Here is a 23,746-nt window from a genome sequence, read left to right as displayed (position 1 = left end):
ATAGGGCAGGGAACCGTGACTGCTCTTTGGACTGTAGAGGGAGGGGGAGGGGGTGTGGGGAGGGAGGGAAATGGGAGGAGGTGGAAATTTTTAATAATAATAATAATAATAAAAAAGTTGAAAAAAAATAAAAACAGCTGGAGAAAGAAAGGGTTCACTGCAGCTCACAGTTTCAGGCTGCAGTCCATCAGAGTAAGTATATCACAGCAGCAGGACCTCAGGAAGCTGTCATACTGCAGCCCATTCAGAAGAGAACAAAAAGGCATACAGACCAGTGCTCCGCTGGCTTTGCCCACTTTTATCTATTTAGAGTTCCCTGCCTACAATTAATACAGGTTGTCCCACAGCAATTAGCAAATTAAGACAACCCTTCCCAAGTATGCTTAAAAGACACAGCTCCCAGATGATTCTAGATTTGTTCAAGCTGACAATTAACACTGACCATCATAATTACCATTCCCAATAAAACCATTCAAATTATTTATCAGAATGATAGTCGGCATCTACTGACTCATCATAATAGATGTCATGTGCAACTTTTCGTTACGGAGTAGAAATTCTGGGACTAATTATGTCTGCTATGGGTGATGTGAGGCTCCCATCCACAAAGTGACATGAAATGGAAATGCTGATGAATTACACTTAGTATTTGTTTCAAGAGTACTCTAAGAATACCTCAGCACTTCATTTACCACATGGAATATATATAAATGCAATGTTTGTTTTACTAAAACTTTATAGTAGTATCTTTCTTTGGAGTGATAGAAGGAGAAATGTCTAAACCGGTTATTTTGACTTTAATCACACAAAAACAAAATTGTCAGTACAAAGATATAAAAGGAAGGCGGGCGGTGGTGGCGCACGCCTTTAATCCCAGCACTCGGGAGGCAGAGACAGATGATCTCTGTGAGTTCGAGACCAGCCTGGTCTACAGAGCAAGTTTCAGAATAGGGTCCAAAAGTTACAGAGAAACCCTGTCTCGAAAGACCAAAAGAATATAAAAATATTAAGTAGCTGTATAAATATTATTTTCCATTAAAATAGGTACTGAAGGTAACATGTTTTTCAGTGATCAGAATTCAAGAATTAGAAAAAGGAAAATAGGAAGACTGGTTTTCCCAATCGCGTCTTCAGATCACTTGTAATGTGCTATTCCCCTCTTCATTGATCCCTTTTTAATTTCCTGGTTTCTACATTTACTCTAAGTTATGAATTTGCATCTAAAGATTTAGAGCTAGGAGGCTCTTATAAGAAAGAACATGCGATGTTTGTCTTTCTGGATCACTTCAATCAATATGATTTCTAAGAACAGACCTCTGGCTAGACCCTGGAGAAGGGTGTGTCCTAAATAGTTTTGATGAATTATTTTAAGCAAATGAAAAAGATCCATTGATTACTTGATTTTCAAGAATCAAACTCAAATTTAGTACCTAAATGTCTTCAAATAGTATGTTAAAGATCTCTGATCCCAAAATGCTAAGGGATCTTTCCAAGAGGGGGCAAAATTTTGTAAGCACCAGAAAAACAGTGAGTTTGCTATGAGGTTGTGTCTCCAAGGAGCATCACAGAAGCTACACCCGTAACAATTGTGATGGCTACATCTGGAGCTAACTAAAACCCCAAAATGGAGGGCACATTTCTGAGGGATTTTTGCACAATTTGAAGTAGGAAGATCCACTTCTAATACAGATCTTGAGGTGGAACATAACTTTAATATAGATCATTTAAACTGGAAAAACCTACCTCGAATCTGGGTCATAACTTCTGTTGGAAGCCTGTATACAAAGGACACAGAAGAAGGAATCTTTGCCTGCTTGGCCCTCACACCGGCGGGCAAGTCCATTCCTTCACTAGCATTGGAGCCTACTTCTTCAGTGTATTCTGAAGATGAGTGAGACATCCAGCCTAGTAGACTGAATAACTACTGGATTTTTGGACTTTCTGTTCATAGCCAAACATTGTTGACTTAGCTGGGCTGCAGCTGGTGAGGCCCTTCCTTCCTTCCTTTCACTCTGTGTGTGTGTGTGTGTGTGTGCTCACTCTATAAGTTCTGTTACTATAGAGAACCCTGACTAATACAAAGTCAAGAGCCAAATAAGAACAACAGACAGGCTAATGTGAATGGGGAAAGCCTAGGAAGCTTCAACCCTGCCCAAAGAACTACAAGCAAGTGAGTAATATGGAGAGTGGGGGAAACAGTCTTCCTCAGGGAAGAGCACACCAATTGTTTACACAATACTAAATGATCAACCTGAAAACATACAAGTAGCATTATGCATACTAAGCAGGTTATATTTATGTATTTATGAATATATACATACACACATCATCAATTAATTAAAAATGAGGCATGGATTTGAAAGAGAGCAAGGAGGGGTATAGCGAAGTCCACAAACCCATAATAAGTCCTTGCCAAGAGACAGTCTTCTTTTTTGTTCTTTGAACATCAAACTCATTTAGCCAAGTCTTGGTCAAACACAACCTCCAAGTAATTACTTAAATTAATTAGCCTTTATCAACTTTTCATTTCAGTTCCCTGTTTTACTTCCTCATACCTCTTTCCCTACCTTTTAAATACATTTACTTTATTTGTTTAGTTTTCTTCTTCAATAGATTTTAAATTTCATGAGCATATGTTTTGTTCATGGCCAAATGTTAAATATGTGAAACAGATTTAATTCACATGACAGGCATTCAAAGTTATTTTTTTGAATACGTTAATTGACATCTTGTACATAGTATAAACTTTTTATTACAAAATAGAAGGAAGCTAAATGGAAGAAAAATGGGAATATGATTTTAAAGAACATATTGAATTGATTATTTGATTGAACCAATGCCTACTCATACAATGCATTCAAAGCCATAACATATAAAAGCCATAACAAATAAAAGCTAATCAGATTTCTTGGACCCATCACTCGATTAAGTTTGTCATATTATACTTATGAAAGTATCTATATTTTCTTAAAAAGTTATGACTAGTGGTAAAAGTGATATAGCAATAAATTTAAAAATTAATTTCTTAGGTCTCCAAGACTTTTCTGCTTTATTGATGAGTCTCACTGGAGTTCATTACTTTCAGAAAACAATGAAGGAGAACAGCCAAATTTCAACGATAAGAATTAAACAAATAAAAACGGTATTAACTTGAAAATTAGTAATTAAAGGTATCCTTAAATGAGTCACATAATTTTACCTAGAACATTCCCTATATGATTATATTTACGATATAGTTATTGCTTGTCTACTGATTGTATTTAATTTTTAAAATTCTTTTCTAAGAGAGAATAAGAACATTAGGGTGCTAATTAACATACAGATTAAATATAAAACTTAAATCTTTATATATGGCTTATCTGACTTCTTATTCCTCATCAAGCAATAACAAAAAAATTTAAATTTGTCAGACTTGTTACTAAATAACCTATCTGTAAACCCAGTGGATCTGAGTGCTCTAAGAGTTGTTTTGATATGATCATTTCTGGTCTACCATGGTTAACCTGAAATTACAAAAAAAAAAAAAATTGCCAAGCATTATCCAGATTTCATAAGATAATTTTATGATAGTATTTTCCTAATACTTCTTAATTATCCACTATGATAGGTACAATGGTGCTAACAATCACTGGCAATATGTTTACATTGGTTGGTATTTTCCTCTATGTTAACAACCTCATGGATAGAAAGTTTCTGTTCTACTAGTCTCTTTAGATAGGATGTCTGGCCGGGCAAGGGTGGCATACGCCTTTAATCCCAGCACTCGGGAGGCAGAGGCAGGTGGATCTCTGTGAGTTCGAGTCCAGCCTGGTCTACAAGAGCTAGTTCCAGGGCAGGCTCCAAAGCTACAGAGAAACCCTGTCTTGAAAAACCAAACCAAACCAAACCAAACCAGACCAGACCAGACCAGACCAAACCAAAAAGATAGGATGCCTGGAGACTAAGACAACATATGGATGCTTCAAAGTTATGTCTAGTTCTTGTTAAAGAGCTGGGTATCAGATACTATGATGATCTGATACATGAAAATATCAGTATGGATATATATGATATATATTGAGCTTTGAAGTGATTCCATGTTTAGAAAATGTCAGTGTCTTATGTAAGGCTTTGTTTTTCCTTTAGCTATGTAGTAGCCACATGTTTGCCTGTATTCTGACAAAGGATCCTGTCTTAGTCAGTGTCTATTGCTGTGAAGAGACACCATGACCAAGGCAATCCTTATAAAAGAAAGCATTTAACTGGGGACTTGTTTACAGTTTCAGAGGGTCAGTTTCTAGTGGCATTTCAATTAAATTTTAATAAAAAAAAAGCTTGCCTGAAGATGAGGGAATAAAACAGCTGCAGTGGTCAGCCTTTCAGACCAGGCAGTGGTAGCACACACCTTTAATCCCAGTAGCCACACCAGTTGCCACGGAAACTGGGTGGTGCCTGCCTTTAGTCCCAGTCATGCACACCTTCAATCCTAGTCTTAGAGAGGATTATAAAATGGGAGGAGACAGATTACTGTGGAAAATTGGTCTTGTACCCTGTAAAGATTTCTCACTTGTATCGGTTTAATAAAACACTGATTGGCCAGTAACCAGGCAGGAAGTATAGGTGGGGCTAGCAGAACAGGAGAATTCTGGGAAGAGGAAAGGCTCAGTCTGCAGTCATCACCCAGACACAGATGAGAATGCTTCACTGATAAAAGGTACCAAGCCACGTGGCTAACACCGATAAGAATTATGGGTTAATATACGATGTAAGAGGTAGTTAAAGCCTGAGCTAACAGGCCAGCCAGTTTATAATTAATGTAGGTCTCTGTGTGTTTCTTTGGGACTGAACGACTGTGGGACTGGGCTGGAGAGAAACTTCTGACAACAGCAGCTCTCAGTCTCATCCTGAAGTTTCTAGAGGCAGGATTGCCATTTCAGACAGAGTTCAAGGTAAGAGCCAGTGGCTGGTTGCTTTGCTTTTTGGATCTTCAGGTTAAGCCCCAATATCTGTCTCTGAGCTTTATCAGTTTATTATCATAATGGCAGGGAGCATGGTGGCATGCATGGCACTGGAGCTGTGGCTGAGAGCTACCTTCTGATGCACAGGTAGAAAGGCAGAGAGATACTGGTCTTGGCATGGGCTTGTGAAACCTCAAAGCCCACACCTAGTGACACACTTCCTCCAACAAGGCCATAATTCCTAAACCTTCTAATCCTTTCTAACAGTGCCATTCCCTGGTAATTAAGTATGTATATATATGAGCCTCTGGGTGTCATTCTCATTCAAACCAACAGAGATTTCATACAGACCAGGCTGGTCTCAAATTCACTAGCTATATAGTTGCGAATGACCTTTAATTTTGTATTTCCTGCTTCTACTTCTCAAGTGCAAGGATTGTGGGTATGCACCAATATGCCTATTTCTTGCGCTGCTAGTGACTGAACCAGGGCTTTGTGCATATCAGGAAGCCACTCTACCAACAGAGTTAAACTCTCAGCCCAGCTATACAGCTTTTCATTGATTTTCACATTAGATCTGGTATTGCATACATACAAAATTAATATATTTTCTCTAGATCTAGCCCTATATAATTTTTTGTTAGAAAAATGCCCTTATTTTTACCAATTTTTGTTTTATGTAATTTAGTAAAAAGTGACTTATTTCCAGGACAGGCTCCAAAACCACAGAGAAACCCTGTCTCGAAAAAAGAAAAAAAAAAAAAAAAGTGACTTATTTGATATTCTATACTTTGATATTCTGAGTAGAAAGAGACAAAACTAACATTATCATTTAAAGGGCAGATATAGATGAAATAGAATAAGACATAAAACATGTCTTCCAGAGCTGTGCACGGCAGTACATACCTGTAATTAGAACACGTGGAGGGCAGAGGTAAAGGATTACACAACTTTGAGGCCACACAGTGAGATCTAGTCACAAAACAAACTAAAGCAACAAAATGCCTTCTAGAAGACACAGGTCCTACAATGTCAAGTAAGAGAGGCACTAACAGTTCCACATGTGAGGCTAAGACACAGCATTTCACCTAGTGCCCCACTGGCAGTTGTTACTTACTAAGTGGGTTCTATAGCTCAGTAAGGGCCCTGAGTTCTACAAATAGTAACTCTGATAAAACTAATACACCATTAAACTGTAAACCCTCTTCTTGCCATCCTCCGGCATCACATTTCCATCTGCCAGTGGCTCTCGACCGCCTGTAGCTCTCCTTCCATTTCTGTCCTCTGCCAGTTTATGTTTTATGTCTTCCTTAGAGAGTTCATTCAACTCCTGATATTTGGGTTCTGGAAGGATTCTCCAACTTGCTTTGGTTTTATTTCTCTGCTTAGGTTTGGTAAATATTCCAGCTTTGTTTCTGTCTGTATTATTAATGTGACAGGATTAAAGCACCGAAGTATGCAATCTAGCTTTATCTCATTGTTTACATGTCTATTATTCTTTACGTCTTTAAGAATCACTTTACTGTTTAGGTGGGCTGGAGAGTTGCCTCAGTGGTTAATAGTGATTGTTGCTCTTGCAAAGGACTTGGGTTCCATTCCCAGCATCCACATGGTGGCCTACAACTCTTTGTATCCCCAGTTTGAGGCAATTGGGCACCATCCTCTGACTGCCACAGACACCAGGCATACATGTAGTGTACATACATACATGAAAGCAAAAGTCTTACTTTTCATCTATTCTAGTGTCAAAATAACAGCTGGGTTACTAACGCTTCCTTCGTGGGTTCCTGCACCCACCTCTGCATTCACTCATATGCTGTAACTCCACCCCGACTGGTTTCCGACTCTAGAAGGAAGGGTCCTAGTACTGCTCCCAGCTGCCTCTCTTGGGCAGAAAACTCAAGGCACCTCATAGAGTCCAGCAGTCTCCCCAAAGCCTGAGAAGCACTTCCTTAAGCACATTCCACTAGATCAAAGGCTTCCAGAAACGTTATTTCTGGAAGTCAATATATAAAGGTGTTTTAAACTAAGAACTCTTCAAACCTGTTCTATTTCCCACAAATTCTACAGAATAAAACCAGTCTTTGCTTATCTATAATCATCTTGATAACCCAAAGTGCTTAGTCAATTCTGTATGTTTCCACATTTTTACAGAAACTTTCCATGCAAGCTGAACTGGTGTGATTACTGGTCACTAACCATACCACTTACATGGCACCGCAGACTTTTATATGAACTTTACAGGTGCCTCCAAGTACAGTACACACTCCCACTGACTAGATATGTGATAGTTTTCACTTTTCCTATGGTATCAATTCCATACTCACAAAAAAACTATCCTCTCTTTTCCCTCTTAAATGTGGTCCTTGTTTTCACTGTTCCCGTATTTATTTCTGGGATATTTATCCTTTGTCTTCCCACTTGCACACTGTATTTGTTTAAGGCAAGGGTCTTATTTTCAAAACTTCAGCTTTATTACATTGGTTTCAGTACAGCAATTTAAGTATAATAGAGGTCTAAGTTTTGCGTTTAATTTGTAAGAGTTAACGATCCTGTAAAATTATATGACTTTTCTAATGGAGTTGTTCATGTAACTGAAGATAGAATCAATTTTATACAAACTAAGAAATTCTGTGACAGAAATTCTTACAACTTTTTTTTTTTTCGAGACAAGGTTTCTCCGTAGTTTTTGTACTTTTTTTTTTTTTTTTTTTTTAAAAAAAACTCTATTGGGTAATAAATCCTTAACTTAGTTTCTTCTTTATCACTCTACAATTTGTTGTTTACTCCTACTCTAGTAACCACGTAAGAGAAAGCAGGGAAGGCAGACAGGAGATAGCCTGCCATTTTGATCATTGCTAACCTTTGTGGCTGTGTTTTGAATCTGGGAACGTGAGGGCACTGAAAGGCAAAAGCAGTCTTACCAAAGTCTGCGAACGCTGACTGTCCAACCACCACCAGGTTTTTAGGTTTTTTAAAGACACTACTCCTAGAGAAGTTTCCATCCTGTTAAAGCCAAAATATTTTCAATTAGGCTATCATAATGCATTCATCTGTCAAGTAGAAAACTGAAGAGAAAATGATTCAATCCTTTTGTTCTTTCTCTAAAAGCACCCCAATCCCCTATCCACTTTTATTATCAGAGAAGCCATAGTGAGCCACAGAAGACTCCCAGAGTGTGATCACTGAGCTAAGCATGCATAGACTTGCTGCAGTTTCAGTGTTCTACTAGTTAATGTGGTTTTAAATGCTGAGGTTCTATTTGGTCAACTGATATATTACTAAAAAGTATTTAACTAGTCTTTCACTGAAAATGATAAGCTATTTTATGAATAACATCTAACTGAGTTAATTTTCAACATATATTTCCCTTCATTTATATTAGTGATATGCTCAGTGAGTACTGACACAGAGTGTCTCTTTGTGTAACTTCTCTTTTAAGAATTCTACTTAGCCCAAAGTTGGCCTTTCATCCCCATCTTTACAGAATTATAAAAAGGCAACTAAATTAGGTTAGTTAGCATCCCAACTTCTTTCATTTAACTAATAGCTCTGGCCTGCCTTAAGCTAGGATCCTATTAGGTAGGTTCAGACAAAGACCATTCCTTCCTCTTAGTAATACTATTCTTTTGTTCCTTGGCTATAAAAATTTCACTTTTTATTTGTGTTTGTAGTTAAGTCCAATACTCCCATCCCCATACCAAAGCCCCATTGTAAATAGTCTCCCTAAACCAAACCTGTCTTTCCATCTTTAGCAAGTGTTTAATTAAAAAGATATTTTTAAAACCATTTTAATTTTGATTTTACACGCATGGGTGTTCTGTCTGCACACCATACCCATGCAGTGCCTGTGGAGGACTGGAGTGGAAGACTCAGAGCCACCATGTGGGTGCTGAGACCTGAACTCAAATTCAGCATCCTTGGAAGAGTGGCTGCCGCTCTGAACAGCTGAGGGATCTCTCTAGCCCCCTGGCTATTTTGTTTGTTTTATTTTTGATTTTTGCTTGAGGCAGGGTCTCATTATATAGTCTTGGTTGGCCTGGAATGTGCCATGTAGAGCAGGTTGATCCCAACTCACAGAGATATGTGTACCTCAATCTCCCAAGTGCTGAGATTAAAGAAATGTATCACCAGGACTAGCTTTGTATCCAAGTGTTTAAATAATTTTTACTTTAATAGTTACTAATTGACCCTGCCACTTTATTAAAACAACTTAGTTTATGTTAATAACATATTTGTTTTCTACAAAAGAAAAAGATGTTGAAGAAAAAAATCTCAATCAAGAATCTGTATTCTTGCCGGGCGGTGGTGGCGCAAGCCTTTAATCCCAGCACTTGGGAGGCAGAGGCAGGCGGATCTCTGGGAGTTCGAGGCCAGCCTGGTCTACAAGAGCTAGTGCCAGGACAGGCTCCAAAGCTACAGAGAAACGCTGTCTCGAAAAAAAAAAAAAATCTGTATTCTTCATGAACCTTGCTTTGCTATGTTTGGTTCCCTTCATATCAGGCTAGAATGAATGAGAGGATCCTATGCATGTACTTTATGATCTCATATATAAGTTCTACTTATTTGTATTGAGGCTTGCCTGCCTATCTCTGGTACAAACTAATCAAATAGGTCTTGTGTGCTCTAAGCTCAAGATTTACTTGAGCCAGCTGGACTGGGACTGAATAAGCATGGGTTGAAACTGGACTCTCTGAACAAGGCGGACAATGAAGGCTGATGAGAAGCCAAGGACAATGGCACTAGGTTTCGATCCTAATACATGAACTGGCTTTGTGGGAGCGTAGCCTGTTTGGATGCTCACCTTCCTGGACCTAGATAGAAGTGGGAGGACCTTGGTCTTCATGTAGAGCAGGGAATTTGGACTGCTCTTCAGTATCGAGAGGGAGGGGGAGTGGACTAGGGGGAGGAGAAGTGGAGTGGGGATAGGGGGAGGGGAGCGGGGGGAGGGGGCAATATGTGGGAGGAGGGGGAGGGAAATGGGAAACGGGGAGCAGTTGGAAATTTTAAGTAAAAAAGAATAAAAATAAAAAAAAAAGATTTACTTGAGGCAGGAATGAAAGACCATCTTCAAGCAATTGTTCTCTAACAGTGAGAGTCTTAATCGCTTCTCGGCCTTTTGGCTAAGATCAAGTGTAGTGAGAGTCTTAGTGTCAACTACAAAAAAATAACACTAACAAGATTCATATCATCAGACACAAAATGCAGTTACATTTTTAAAAACCTAGGATACTGACCAAGGTTACTTTCTGCTTAAGCGTCCTTCTCAACCTCCCTTGTCCTATTAAAAACCAACTGCCATGAGTCATCTCGAGGCAGGCAGATGCTCCAATCCCGTTTAGTTTAAACAGGAATCTTAGTTTCACGAGTCACGAGCAACATCACTGGCCCCGTGATAAGAAATGACTTTCCAGCAATCTCGTCCCGTGAGTTTTTACTATACACTTGCTAGAACTGATTGTTTACTATCAGAATTCTCATAAAATCTAGGATATGGCTTTAATTTGGACTGAATAAAATACACTAGTTAATCAGGAGTAATTAGGTGGGAAATCAAAAACTTCAAAACTAAACTTTAATGCCTACTCTGCACCACTGTTTCCTTCTCAAACACTTTTCTGAGTAGGCTATTATGCCATTTCCCATGAGGAAAGAGACTTTCATCTTTGACTAATACGCAACAAACGTCACTGAGTTGGGCATTTTCACTGGTCTTGAATTCTACTTTCCATTTATGCAGCCTGAAACTGAGCTTTCATTATTCCTGGTGATTTGCTCTTCACTAATTTATCTTTCATATGACCTATATTAAGCTAAAAATCAAATCTTGAAAACCTTTCATTAACTATGAACATCAATGGGGAAAGACTCCTTAATCTCAGCCAGTCTGGCAGCTAATTGTCATTTGTTTTTAATTATTCTTTTAAAAATTTTGTTTTTTTGACACATTCATATAGATATGTAATGTGTTTTGATTATGCCACCCTATCTTTTGTTATCTCTCCCAATTATTTAGTTCTCTATGTAATTATCTAAGTTTCAAGGTGAGGAGAAAAAAATTACTTTTTAAAAAAAGTTCACAAATCACCAAACTGAAAAATTAAATGTCAGTATCCTCTTTCAACAGCTGACAGGCCGGCAGGGGTCCTGTTAACATCCCCATTAGAGCAGGCTTATTGCTTTAATTGGCAGTCATGCCTAACAACCTGCAGAGGACCTGATGCTTAACAAATCACCTTCTTCAGTATTCAGCAATTTGAGTGCAGCAATGCAACCAAAGGCTCTTAATGCTATTCTGTTTATTACTGAAACCAACCAAATGATCACAGTAATCTTACTTTATAATATTGTGTGCCCTTATGGAAAGTGAGAATTTACAAATGCTTCAGAGAAATGATTTCTTACCAAATTTTCCCATATCTCAAACTGGAATGTATCAGAGGCAGACAATGTCGTAAGGAATAAATCTAGAAGGAGAACAAACGGAGATGCAATGTTTGTAGTCATACTGATGTATACATTTAAAAGCAGGAGGAAGCGTGATATGTAGAATGGCTATTAATATAATTATATCTAAACATAAATTGTTTGATCACATTTTAGCAAGTTTGATCACACCTCTAAAATGGCATATGACCCTGAAGAGAACAATTAAGTAAAATGTACTCTTTGTTGTTAAGGACACATTTGCTATGAGACTTCTGAAGGCAATCTGTATTTTCAGGGACAATTATTTCCAGCTTTTTTTTGTTGTTGTTTCTTTTTTGTAGAGATGAAACTCAGGTTCTTCCATGTCAGTAAAACACTATCTCTTACATACAATTCTGATCCTAGCTTTTAAAATTATACTCTTAAAATTTTATTTATTTATTTATTTATTTATTTATTTATTTGATTTGAGAGAGTGTCTCTAGATGTCCTGCAACTCACATTGTAGACCAGGCTGGTCTCAAACACACAGAGATCCACCTGCCTCTGCCTCCCAAGTGCTGGGATTAAAGGCGGTACCATCACACTTGGCTGTTAAATCTTCTTTTATAACAAGGTATAGGTGATATTTTGACCAAATCATTTTACATTTTCACCCTTAAAGCCACACATGTTTATCACAGGAAGGTCCAGTACCATGTTTAATCAGAGCATCTCAGCAAATGAAATCTTAGAGCTCACAATAAGTCGGCAGTAACTTTGAGTAACTAAAGGTTTGTCCTCAAAACCCACACTACAGGAAGTGACCTCAAAGTGCACAGGTAAAATGTCTTTAGAAAATGATAGGTTGACAGGGAAATCAAACACCCTCTTAATGCCAAGTTCAGGTGAATAAGTATCTATTTGAGAAATATGATTCACTGTTTTTATAGCAGCAATTTTATGTAGTGATTATTAAGATCCAAAGCCTAATCGGTGACTCTAGAACTATTAAAGTGGTTTCCCTATGCTCTAAAATGACTATTACTCATTGTGAAGTAAGACCAGGAATACTTTAAAGACATGCTTTCCCCCAAGATGGTGTTTAGAAAATTAGCAGACACATTTTATTACTTTGTGTCAAATTGTATACAAGTTTATGAAGGTGGTATATGTAATAATTATAGCTTGCTTCAAAGAATGCTAACTGATTTGTTCACTCTCATAATTAGTTGAACTCAGACTCCTGGCTCCAGGGAGAATAACTTTTATGTTCACACATCAAATACCTTAGCATTTGCTATCAAGCTGAAGGCATTCTACCTCTAGATGGAGAATTATTGCATTTGATGAAGATTACTGATACCTTTTTTATCACAGGCCTACTCTGGGTGAGGCATTCACTTTCCCATTTCCCTGGAAACATCTGGGATTTGGTGATGATATAACTGCCAGCACTCTCTTCTCTTTTTGCTATGCATCCCCCATATTGCACTTAGAATAATTAACCAAATCAAAGTTGTCTTTGTTCCTTTTATTCGGAGTGGAGAACACACCTCCCACCTTCCACGGGAAAGCCTTAGTTAGTATCTGTTTCTTTGCTCCTGCCCTACTATTCACACAGGCATGCTCTCACAGAGCAGTTGCATGGGACTTCACCAAGCTGTCCCCTATCTACTAGAATCTACATGTACATTCCATCTGTACTTGCACTTTGTGCTGGCTAGTTTTATGCCAGCTTGACACAAGTTATAGTAACCTGAGAGGAGGGAACCTCAATTGGGAAAATGCTTTCCTAAGATTGGGATGTAGCCTATATAGAGCATCTTAATTAGTGATTGATGGGGAGGGCCTAGTCCATTGTGGGTGGTACCATCTTGGGCTCATGGTCTTGTGCTATAAGAAAGCAGGTTAAGCAAGTCATGAAGAACAAGTCCATAAGGTCCATGGCCTCTGCATCAGTTTCTGCGCAGTAGCATTCCTGCCTTGGCTTCCCTTAGTGGTCTGTGACTTGGGATGTGTAAGCCAAATAAACTCTCTCCTCTGAAAGTTGCTTTTGGTCATGGTGTTCATCACAGAAGCAACATCCCTAACTAATATACACTTCTACTTCAGAACCATCTCGCAGATCAATTTTTCAAAACTGGCTCAAATTTCTCCCTTTCCTTGAGGCAAAGCATTTTCTGCACGGTGAAATTTTGAATTCACATACGTCTTCATAGTTTCTTGGGGAGGGGGGGTCTTGCTTAATTGATTATCTCTGTGGTTTCTATGTATTTGGAAAGAGTATATGTTTAAACTATTATTGAGCAATTAAATGTGAGTAGTTGTAATAGCTATCTTGGTTGTAACCTTGACTACATTTGAAATGAACTAAAACGCCAAAATTGATGGGCACACATGTGAGGGAGTTTTTGCTTAATTAAATCATTCAAAGTGAGAAGATCTCTTTCTAATCAAGATCTTCGAGGTAGGAACACCTACCTCTACTCCTGGCCACACCTTCTGATGGAAGTCTATATAAAGGACAGGGAAGAATAAAGTTTCTTCTTTTATTTTCTGCGTACTTTTGCTCTCACTAGCAAGTCCATTTCTTCACTGGCATAAGAATTTACACAACAAAACCCCCAAACAATGTTAAGACTTGAGCAGAAAAAACTTTTAGACAAAAGTATTACTGAGCATGAAGACAAAGTTCTTGAAATATCCCAGATAGATGAAGAAGAATGATTTTAAAAGCATATTTGATACTTATGGGAGATCAGGAAGCAAGGAATCATGTGTATTACAGTTGCATATGAACCAAAAGGAGAAGGGAAGGAAGGAAGAGAAACAGAAAGGTTGATGAAATAATTCTTGAAAATTTTATAAATCTTGTCTATCTTCAGTAAAAGGAAATTCGTTAGAGCTCAAATATTACAACAACAACACCATCTCAGAGGCATATCATTCTCAAAACTGTCAAAAAATCTAAGACAAAGATAGAAATCTAAATATAAAACAATTATTTGTAAGGGATTCTCTTTACATTAGTAGCAGATTTACTTAGCATAAATGTTACAGGTCAGGAGAGAATGGAATGATATGTTCAAAGTCCTTACAGAAAGAAAGAAAGAAAGAAAGAAAGAAAGAAAGAAAGAAAGAAAGAAAGAAAGAAAGAGAAAAAAAGAAAGAAAAAGAAAGATGCCACTGAAGTACAGTATATACACAAAAGTTGTACTTCAGATATCTAGGAGTAGAGTTTTTTCTTAAGACAAGCAACAAATATGAGAACCTGGGTTTGATTCCTAGCACCAGATGGCTGACAACAATCTGTAACTCCAGTTCTAGGTGAAGATACATACATGACACACAGAAAAATGCAGGCAAAACACCCAAACACATGAAATAAAAATCAGAAAAAGACAAAACAACTTACCACTACCACAATAGCTCTATAAGAAATACTTAAGAAACTCCTATAGTAGAAGCAAAAGATAGAAACACTACCATGAAGTTCTGTAGACACACAAATATCACCCGCAAAGCAGATATACACAGAAAAAGATATAATCAAATCCTATCAATAGAAAAAAACTACTAAACCAAAGGGATGAACAAAAGAGGAAGAGAGGAACAAAAGATTGGCAGGACAACCAGAAAAGAGCCCAAGAGGATGTCAAGAGCATATTTTTATTTAGCAGTAAGGAATTTCAATATAAATGAAATGAATTTCCCAGTTAAAAGATACAGACTACCTGAAGGGGTAAAAATTAAACCCAATGAATAATATTTTGACTAAATAAAATGAATTTTAGGTTACAAATTATAAAGAAATACAGAAGGTTACTGTAAGTTAACAATTGCAAACTGATATGCTCCCAACACTGTTTCATCCAGTTACATACAGCAATATTAGACCTAAAGGGAGAAATCCGTATATAAGCACAAAGGATGCTTAATAGCCAAAGCAACCAGTAGCCACGAGTAACAGGAACAAAACTTAGGCATCCCAATCCCAGTCTCAAGATAAGCTACAAGACTGCATGGTACTGACAACATCACACACAAAACAGTAGAAGAAGACAGAAATTCCATCAGAGACCCACAGACTACTAACAATGGCATCAAAATCATTAACTGGAGAAAGTATAGCCTCTTTAATAAATGTGGGGACACAGGTTACTGACTCAAAATGCTTCAAAGGTGAAAATATAATCTGAAATTACAAAGCTATGATACCAGAAGGAAACACAGGACAAATACAGATAATGTTTTTGGCTATGATCCCAAAGGCATAAAAATGAAAAGCAAAAATGAACAAATAACAAAGGAAATAATAAGACTGAAAAAGAACAAAATACTGGTTGTATTTATCAGATAGTGACTATATATCTGGTTATAGAAAGGACACAAAAACTCAACAAAAAACAAAGAGCACAAATTAAAAATAGGCAAATAATCTCATACACATTTCTCAAAAGAAAAAAGGGGTATATGACCAATAAATACAAGAAATAATGCTTGACATCATCAGTTATTAGAGAACTACAAATCAAAAAGCACAATGAGATGTCTCTCCACAGTTAGAATACCTATTATCAGAAAGAAAAAGTATTGAGAGAACAGATAGGAAACAGGAAATTTTTCTATATTGTTTAGAAGTGTAAGTCATTATAGTCATTAGTGAGAACAGTGTGGAAGGATCACAAAAATTGAAAAGAGAGAAAAAAAGAAAGAATAAAAAAGAAGAAAGAAAGAAAAGAGAAAGGTGTATTATTCTCTCAATTCTGGGAATATAACTGAAAGGAATGAAACCAAGATATAGGAGACATCTGTACCCATAGCAGCACTACTCACAACAGCCAACAACGGTGATTGCTTCGGTGTGGATAAGTGCAGAAAAAGATACTTGACAGTGAAAGTGTAAAATCCAACATGAAGCTCCATGGCTTCAGAACAGCTGTTCTAACTGTACAAAAGTTCACTGACACATATACACTTGGGCTCTAGCTAATCTCACCATGTAATTTTTTCATTTGCAAGTTCTTTACTATAAATTTTAACTATTAAAAATAAAGCAAAATCAATTTCAATTGAAAATAATTTATTTCTAAAGTCACACATTTTAATCAAGAAGAGGATTGCTTTAAAATTTATCAGTAGAGGATTGGAGGGATGACCCAGAAGATAAGGCTGCTTGCAGTCAAGCCTGAGTACCTCAGTTCAATTCCTGGGACTAACATGGTGGAAGGAAAGAACTGGCCCTGACTAGTAGCCCTGTGACCTCCATACACATGCTGTGGTACTCAAGTACCATCCCGTCTCCACCGCCACCCAATAATAATAATAAACACTTAAAATATTTGAGTAGAGTTGTTCTCTGTACTAATTATTAGATCAGAATAAACTACAAAACCTAATAAAATAGATTAACTTTGGCAGTTTATTCTTGTAAAACCACAGAAAGCATAGTTAAATATGAAATAAATTTTTGTTGTTGCAATTTATTGTTTTTATGAGACATGGTCTCATGCAGCACGGGTTGTCCTTGAACTCAAAATACAGCTAAGGATGAGCCAGCAGACCTCTAGCTATAGCTAGTTCCTATCCAGTCCAGAAACTCTCTTCTTATCTGTTTACAGTTCCCTGTCTACATACTACCAAGGAACTTTCATATGACAGAATGACAGTGACCTTACAGGAACAAGGTCTTACGCAGTTTCCAGATATCACATCTGTGTTGAACTTAGAGTAGTGTGATAAAATGTCTGCAATGTGATAAATCCCGGGGACTTGGAGAAGGTAATGCAAAGTGTGGGCCATCCTGGCATTCCTCTCTGGCTATGAAATTTGTTTACAGTAAATGATCTTTTCTTTTTCTTTTTGTGCAATTATAGCCACCCATCTATTCAACATCTTCAAGAACCCTCCATATGCTTGGTACTCAAACAGGTATCAGAGAGAAACTGATTAAGAATGTCCCTGATGTTTGAGAAGACAGACGTACAAATTGACAAATACTTTGTAGTAATGGCTGTGCCAGAATTGAATGGATCCTATTCATATGGATGCACTATCTGCTCAGATGAATTTGGGAAGACATCAAGGAAGAAGTGACATACATGCTAGGCAGAAATGTGTCATTCTTCTGCACTTGTACATGTGTGCTTGTATGTGAGTGCTCACATGCATGGATGCATTTGGAGGTCAGAGGTTGAAGCCTGAATGCCTTCCTCAATTGCTTTGTCATCTGATTTTCAAAACTTATCTTCCATTATTTGACAATTTCATAGGTGCACAAGTGGTTACAGATAATTTTCACCTCCCACTTAGCTTCTCACTCCCTTACATGTTAAAAACGTCTTTTCAATGAGCGTCTCTATTTTTACACTGGTGTCTTCCTCTGTCCCTCTTAACTGTGGTTGAGACAGGGTCTCTCACTGAACCTGGAGCTCACCATTTCAGCAAGGCTGGCGGGCAACAAGGCTGGAACAGGTTCGGCTTATCCTGGTGCAGGTGTCATGGCCATGAGCATATGCTGTTACATCTGGGTTTTATTAGGGCCCCAGAATCTGAACTGAGGTTCTCATGCTTACATAGAAAGTACTTTACCACTAAGCTATCTCCCTAGTACCAGAAATGTACTACTTTTATCAATGAAATGCATACATTATTGATATGTGACATTTTATAGATGTTCAAGATTTTTTAATGTACATAAGTAAAAATCAATAATCAAATGAAGAAACTGAAAAAAAAGACACATATCTTCTACCTGAGGCCCCAGACAAAACCACAGAACTGAGCTTATTTTATTAATGCAGTAGACATGCCTTGGACACTTGACATTTATAAAAACGTTTCATCTTTGAAATCTGAAGTTGATACTTATGAAAAGTTAGTAACTTATACAGCATGATGACCTTTGACTTATGTAGTCTCTAAATTTGTTATTTGAAAATGTAGATATTTATCTTAAAAATAAGGAAAACGTTGGCAAAGAATGAAATGTCAGGGCTGGCAAGAGGGTTTAAACAAGTGAAACTGCTTGCTGCATAATCCTGAGTTCCTTCCCCAGAGCCCAAGTTAAAAAGAGGACATAGCAGCATGCAATTTAATCCTAACACTCCTCCAGTGAGGTGGGTAATGCCAACAGTCTTATGATGAGATGGGAGCTGGAGACAAGAAAAGTTTCTTGAGTTGACCGGGAAGCTGTTGTGGAGTACATATAGGTCATGGCAGAAACAATAGCAGAGAGCCTTCATCAGTAAAGCAGAAGTCAAGAGTTGACTCCTGGAGGCTTTCTTCTGAATTACACACACACACACACACACACACACACACACACACACACACATGCGCGCGCGCGCGCGCGCGCGCACACATGCACCACCACATATACATACACACACCTAAGTCCCCACATCTCCCACATGCACATATACATACATGTATACACACAAATACACAACTAACCAAGAAATATTTAAACTTGTGTTTTAAAAACTTCAATTAGATATATTAATCAATTTAAATAACAATCCCAATTTAATGTACATTTGCAAACTGTAAACCTTATAGTTATCTATCAATCTTAAATTATCTCCTTTCCTTCTTTTCTCTGCCTATTTAACAGCAAAATGCTACTCATACATTGTTATAAGAGTATTCACTTCATTACAAGGTTTTTTTTAAATGACAAAGGGTCTTAAATGAGAACTAGAACTTTTAGCATCCTAAACTGAAAACTAACTAAAACACTGTACCAAAAATAAAAAAATAGTTAATCAAGCCAGGCAAGAGAGTTCCAATGCTGCTTTGCTAATCTCTCATATTAAAATTTATAGAATGAAAAACACGACACAAAACTCTACATAGCACCATCACAAAATCTTTTTCCTCGGTATAACCCGAACTACCTAATGTGACATTAGGATTGATAATTTTTAGGTACGCAAATGTCTACTAGATGCTAAAGTCCCCTTCTAGAGCGAGAGGCAATGATCAGAAACACCAATATCATTCTGAACTGTTTCTGTTGTTGAGTATTGTCTTCAGGATGACACTGCCAAGCCATCTTAAAACTTGAGGAGCTCTGGTTCCCAACAAGCACAAGATGTGGCTTGTGTTAAAATTCCCCCGGGGATGGAGTTGGTGACTCCAGTCTCTCAGCCTATCTTGTATCCTAGTTATATGCCTTCATGTGAACTCTGATAGTGCTATAGCTATATTCAAAACATGTGGGAAGTCTAAAAAGGGGCTTCCATCTGCAGCTTCTGGGAAGGTTCTCACTGCTGCTGGGGTGTAAACTCATCAGTGACATAGTTGTTGGGAGTTAACATTACTCCTGTAAATAATTCCTCCCCCACGCTCTTGTAAGCCCAATAAACTCATTGTTCCCTAAGCTGTACTTGGATGAAATTGTATCCTTGTTCATTGGTGCCTGATCTGGGATGAATAGATGTTTATTCATTTCTTTTCAGAATAAGGAACATGGCCACTTTTCTGTAAAACAGTGGTATCATTCAGAAGGGCATCTTCATGGCTCAAGATTATGCCCTGGAGGAAAGGCAGGCTGTAACACAGACAACTACAAAGATGTGCTTTAAGAAAAGCTCACTTGATCCAAAATAGCATGTGGAGAAGTTCAAACTTAAGTGTGTGCTCACAACAAATACAGATTTGGTGGAAAAAGTAGAGCATCAGTTTACCTAAACAACAGACCAGCTACTTTACTAAGAAACAACTATTCAAAGAACTATTAAGAACCTTCATGGAGTATGAATAAACCTATAAAGCTTACAGGCAAAAAACAAAACAAAACAAAACAAAAAAAACCCTTGGAAAGGAATCCATATGCAATTATTAAGTTATGGAGCAGTGTATTATCAGAAACTACAAAATAATCAGTTGGCAACTAATGGAGCCTAATAGCTGAGTATAACAGGAGAGACAGAGGTCTGTTAAAAGCATGGACATTCCAGAATACCGGACAGACATCCAAAGCTACAGCCTCTTTGGAATAGTATCAGAAGTTCTACATCGTAGTGAAAACATGCAAAAGATAGCCTGTCATGTGGAATGAGCAAACAATAACAAGCTTTGGGGTGGGGCTGTATTCAGAGATGCTGATTTACCATACAATGAATTTAACTAAAACCACGTGAGACCCTACTTCAAAAAGGTGGAAGACTATACATACACACACAGGAAATTAACATTTTAAAGGTTAAAATTAGGGCATCAACACAAATCTATCAATTATGAGTGAAAACAATTAAGAATCCTAGGGGAGAGCTGAGCAAGGTGGTGCACACTTAGGGGAGAGCTGAGCAAGGTGGTGCATACCTTTCATCCCAGTACATGGGAGCCAGAGGCCAGACAGATCTCTGAGTTCAAGACCAGCCTGATCTACAGAGTGAGTTCCATAACAGCCAGGACAACATAGAGAAAAACCATGTCATAGAAAAAAAAAAGAATCACAGGGGAAAGCAGAGGCTACATTTGCCTCTGCAGTGCCCTAGAGCACAGACATTGCTAAATGCCCAGACAAGGTAAGTATAGCTATTAGCTGTTGTATGCAGTGCCCCAGAGCACAGACATTGCTAAATGCCCAGACAAGATAAGTATAGCTATTAGCTGTTGTCGTAAATGTGATTGTTATCTTCCCCAGGGGCCCCATCAAAGTGGAAGGAAGAGGGAGGTGGGGAGGGGAGGCAAAGGAGGCAAGATTAGAAAGCTGTCATATATCAGGAGGAGAATAAAGACTCAATTCAACCTATGACTGAAGTGGAGGAAAAGTTCAGTAATCATAAGAGAGAATGAAAAAAGGGCTAAGTGTAGCCAGGGATGGTTTCCCAACAGAGATTATGTGTTTTTCTTGGGGACAGACAACAGTTGTCTGGATGGTCCTAGGATGAGAGTGTCTAGGAACATAGGTGAGCTAAGTGTATTTGTAAGAATGCTTCTAGAATGAACATGAGAAATGAAGACTGGAGGGGGAAAGATGAAAATAATGCAGTAAGAAAAATTAGTGAACTAGAGGGTGCAATGAGGTTCAAAAAGCTACAGAGAAACCCTGTCTCGGAAAAAAAAAAAAGTGTAGCAAGTTTTCCGGTACCCATGAGGCACAGGGAGTGAACTGAGATAGCTAAGATGGGAGGTAAGTGTTGGGCTGGGTCATCTCTGTGGGTTCTGAAGTAACCTGAAACAACACCAAAGTTGTGTGGGAAATCAGAGTTGAAGACGGTTGCAGAGCCGGAAGGCAGAAGCTTCAAAGGAAAGTTGCACAATCATTTCTGAGGAGTAAAGATATTTTCCCAAGACCAGAATGAGTTGTGGTGTATTCTACCTGAGACAGTTGGAAGAATGCTTCCTTTAATTGTGAAGGAAACACTGTAGGAAACAGAATGAATGTAGCTGACAATGTTGATCTTTGACTTGCATGTGATAAGACAGAGCAGAAGTACAGAAGAGAGCACAGGGACCAGGAAGGGTAAGATGGAGAATTTACAGAACTCAAATGCATGGTTTCCTGCATCAGGCACTAGAAACAACTCAGAAGTCAAGGAAGCAAAGAGAAAACAGGAACAAATTAGACACAAACAGTATCTCAGATGAAGTTTATAATTCACCTGTACAGCAATGGCTCTCAGAGGGCCTCCTCTGCCTCTCATGGGATACTGGGAAATGTCTAAAGACATTTTCGGCTGCTACTGGCACTTAAAAGGCAGAAGTTGGAGTTGGTACCTGCTGCCAAACCCAATGACCTGAGTTCAATCCCTTGGTTCCACATGGTAGAATGAAAGACATGACCTCTACAAGCTGTCCTCTGACTTCACGGCTCCTCGCACACAAAATAAACACATACACGAAGAATTTTAAAAAGAAAGTAAAAGTTAAGGATGCTGCCAAACATCTTACAATGTGCAGACAGCATTACATGCTAACAATCCAACTCAAACTGTCAATAGTACCATACTAGAGTTCTCAAGGCAGAGGAAGCAGCAAGGACAGATGAGGAAAATTAGAGGGTATTCAAGAAAAAATAGTCTGGTTCAGGAAGCATTTGATAGTAGCAGAGAACAAGAGACAAAACTTGACAGATAGCCAGGGAATAAGAATCGATGCTGGTAAAGGAACTAGAGCCTCTTTTAGGACATCGAAAGGAGTGACTCACGTCTTTGAGCAAAAGGATGCTATAAAACCACTAGGTGGAAAGGCTTTACAGACAACTGGAGAGCTGATGCCTGATCCTTTCTGTTGATAAGTACTTTTAAACATGACTTTAATCAGTTTTTTTTTTTTTTTTTTTTTTTTTTTTTGGTTTTTCGAGACAGGGTTTCTCTGTGGTTTTGGAGCCTGTCCTGGAACTAGCTCTGTAGACCAGGTTGGTCTCGAACTCACAGAGATCCGCCTGCCTCTGCCTCCCAAGTGCTGGGATTAAAGGCGTGCGCCACCACCGCCCGGCTTTAATCAGTTCTTAATGCTCAAATGAAGTCTCATAACTGAATTGTAAGGTTTCATGTGATAGACAGTGTACCAGGCATACACAGTTGTCAGGCCCCAAATTCAGATTTTTAAAATAAATATTTGCAAAATAATTATTATGTACATTTAAGAATACAATGATAACATGAGATGCATAATCATAAATAATGATAAAATGATTACAGTGAAACAGGTTGATGTCTGATTTTAATCAGTTTTCCATTTCTTTGTGGCAAAAACATCTATAATGTACTCATTTCTAGCTGAGGTATCTATGTCATGTGCTAACCATTCAACTTCCACAAAACTGCGACTCTATACCCTTTGACTCCTGTCTCTGTATTTCTTTCCTCCTACCTTGTCTATGGAAAATATTTCAATCTTTCTGTGTGTGTGTGTGTGTGCATGTATGTGTATGTGCATGTATGTGTGTACGTATAAAAACATTTTACTTTGTACTGGTTTGCTTTAGGCGTCAACTTGGAATAGTTTAGAATCATCAGAGAAAAGAATCCAACTGAGGGATTACTTAGATGAGACTGGTGCACAAGCCTGTCTTTGGGAGATTATCTTGATGGTTAACTGATATAAAAAGAGCTACCCTGATATTGGCTGCACCATTTCATGGGCTGAGCTCTGAACTGTGTAAGAGCTAAGAAAGTTAGCTGAACATAAACAAGTGATCAAATAGTCACAGGTTCTATTAGTCTCTCTGCTCTTAGATGTAGATGTGATGTGACTAGCTGCGAAAGTTCATGCCTTGACTTCCCCTAAATGATGAATGTAACCCACAATTATAACTCAAATAAACCCTTTCTCCCCTAACTTGATTTTTGCTGGAGTATTTTATCATAGCTATAGAAATGAAGCTAGAACATACATATGCACATATATCTGCCAGGTTAAATATATTACTTTAAAACTATTTC

General features: G+C 38.0%; 1 protein-coding gene across 1 annotated transcript in view; it reads right to left on the bottom strand.

Moving 5' to 3' along the window:
• The window catches only part of Itfg1 (integrin alpha FG-GAP repeat containing 1), a 110,644-nt gene that overhangs the window by 46,408 nt on the left and 40,490 nt on the right, over positions 1 to 23,746 (bottom strand). Inside the window, exons 7-8 of the mRNA XM_057754200.1 lie at positions 11,343 to 11,404; positions 7,862 to 7,943 (exon numbers count right to left, since the gene is read on the bottom strand). Coding sequence (XP_057610183.1) covers positions 7,862 to 7,943; positions 11,343 to 11,404 — 144 coding nt within the window. The remainder of the gene's footprint in view (positions 1 to 7,861; positions 7,944 to 11,342; positions 11,405 to 23,746) is intronic.

This window comes from Chionomys nivalis, chromosome 21 (genome assembly GCF_950005125.1).
Source record: "Chionomys nivalis chromosome 21, mChiNiv1.1, whole genome shotgun sequence".
In the NCBI taxonomy this organism is placed as follows: Eukaryota; Metazoa; Chordata; class Mammalia; order Rodentia; family Cricetidae; genus Chionomys; species Chionomys nivalis.
The sequence above is the reverse complement of the archived record's forward strand: the minus strand, read 5'-3'. Positions and strand labels throughout refer to the sequence as shown.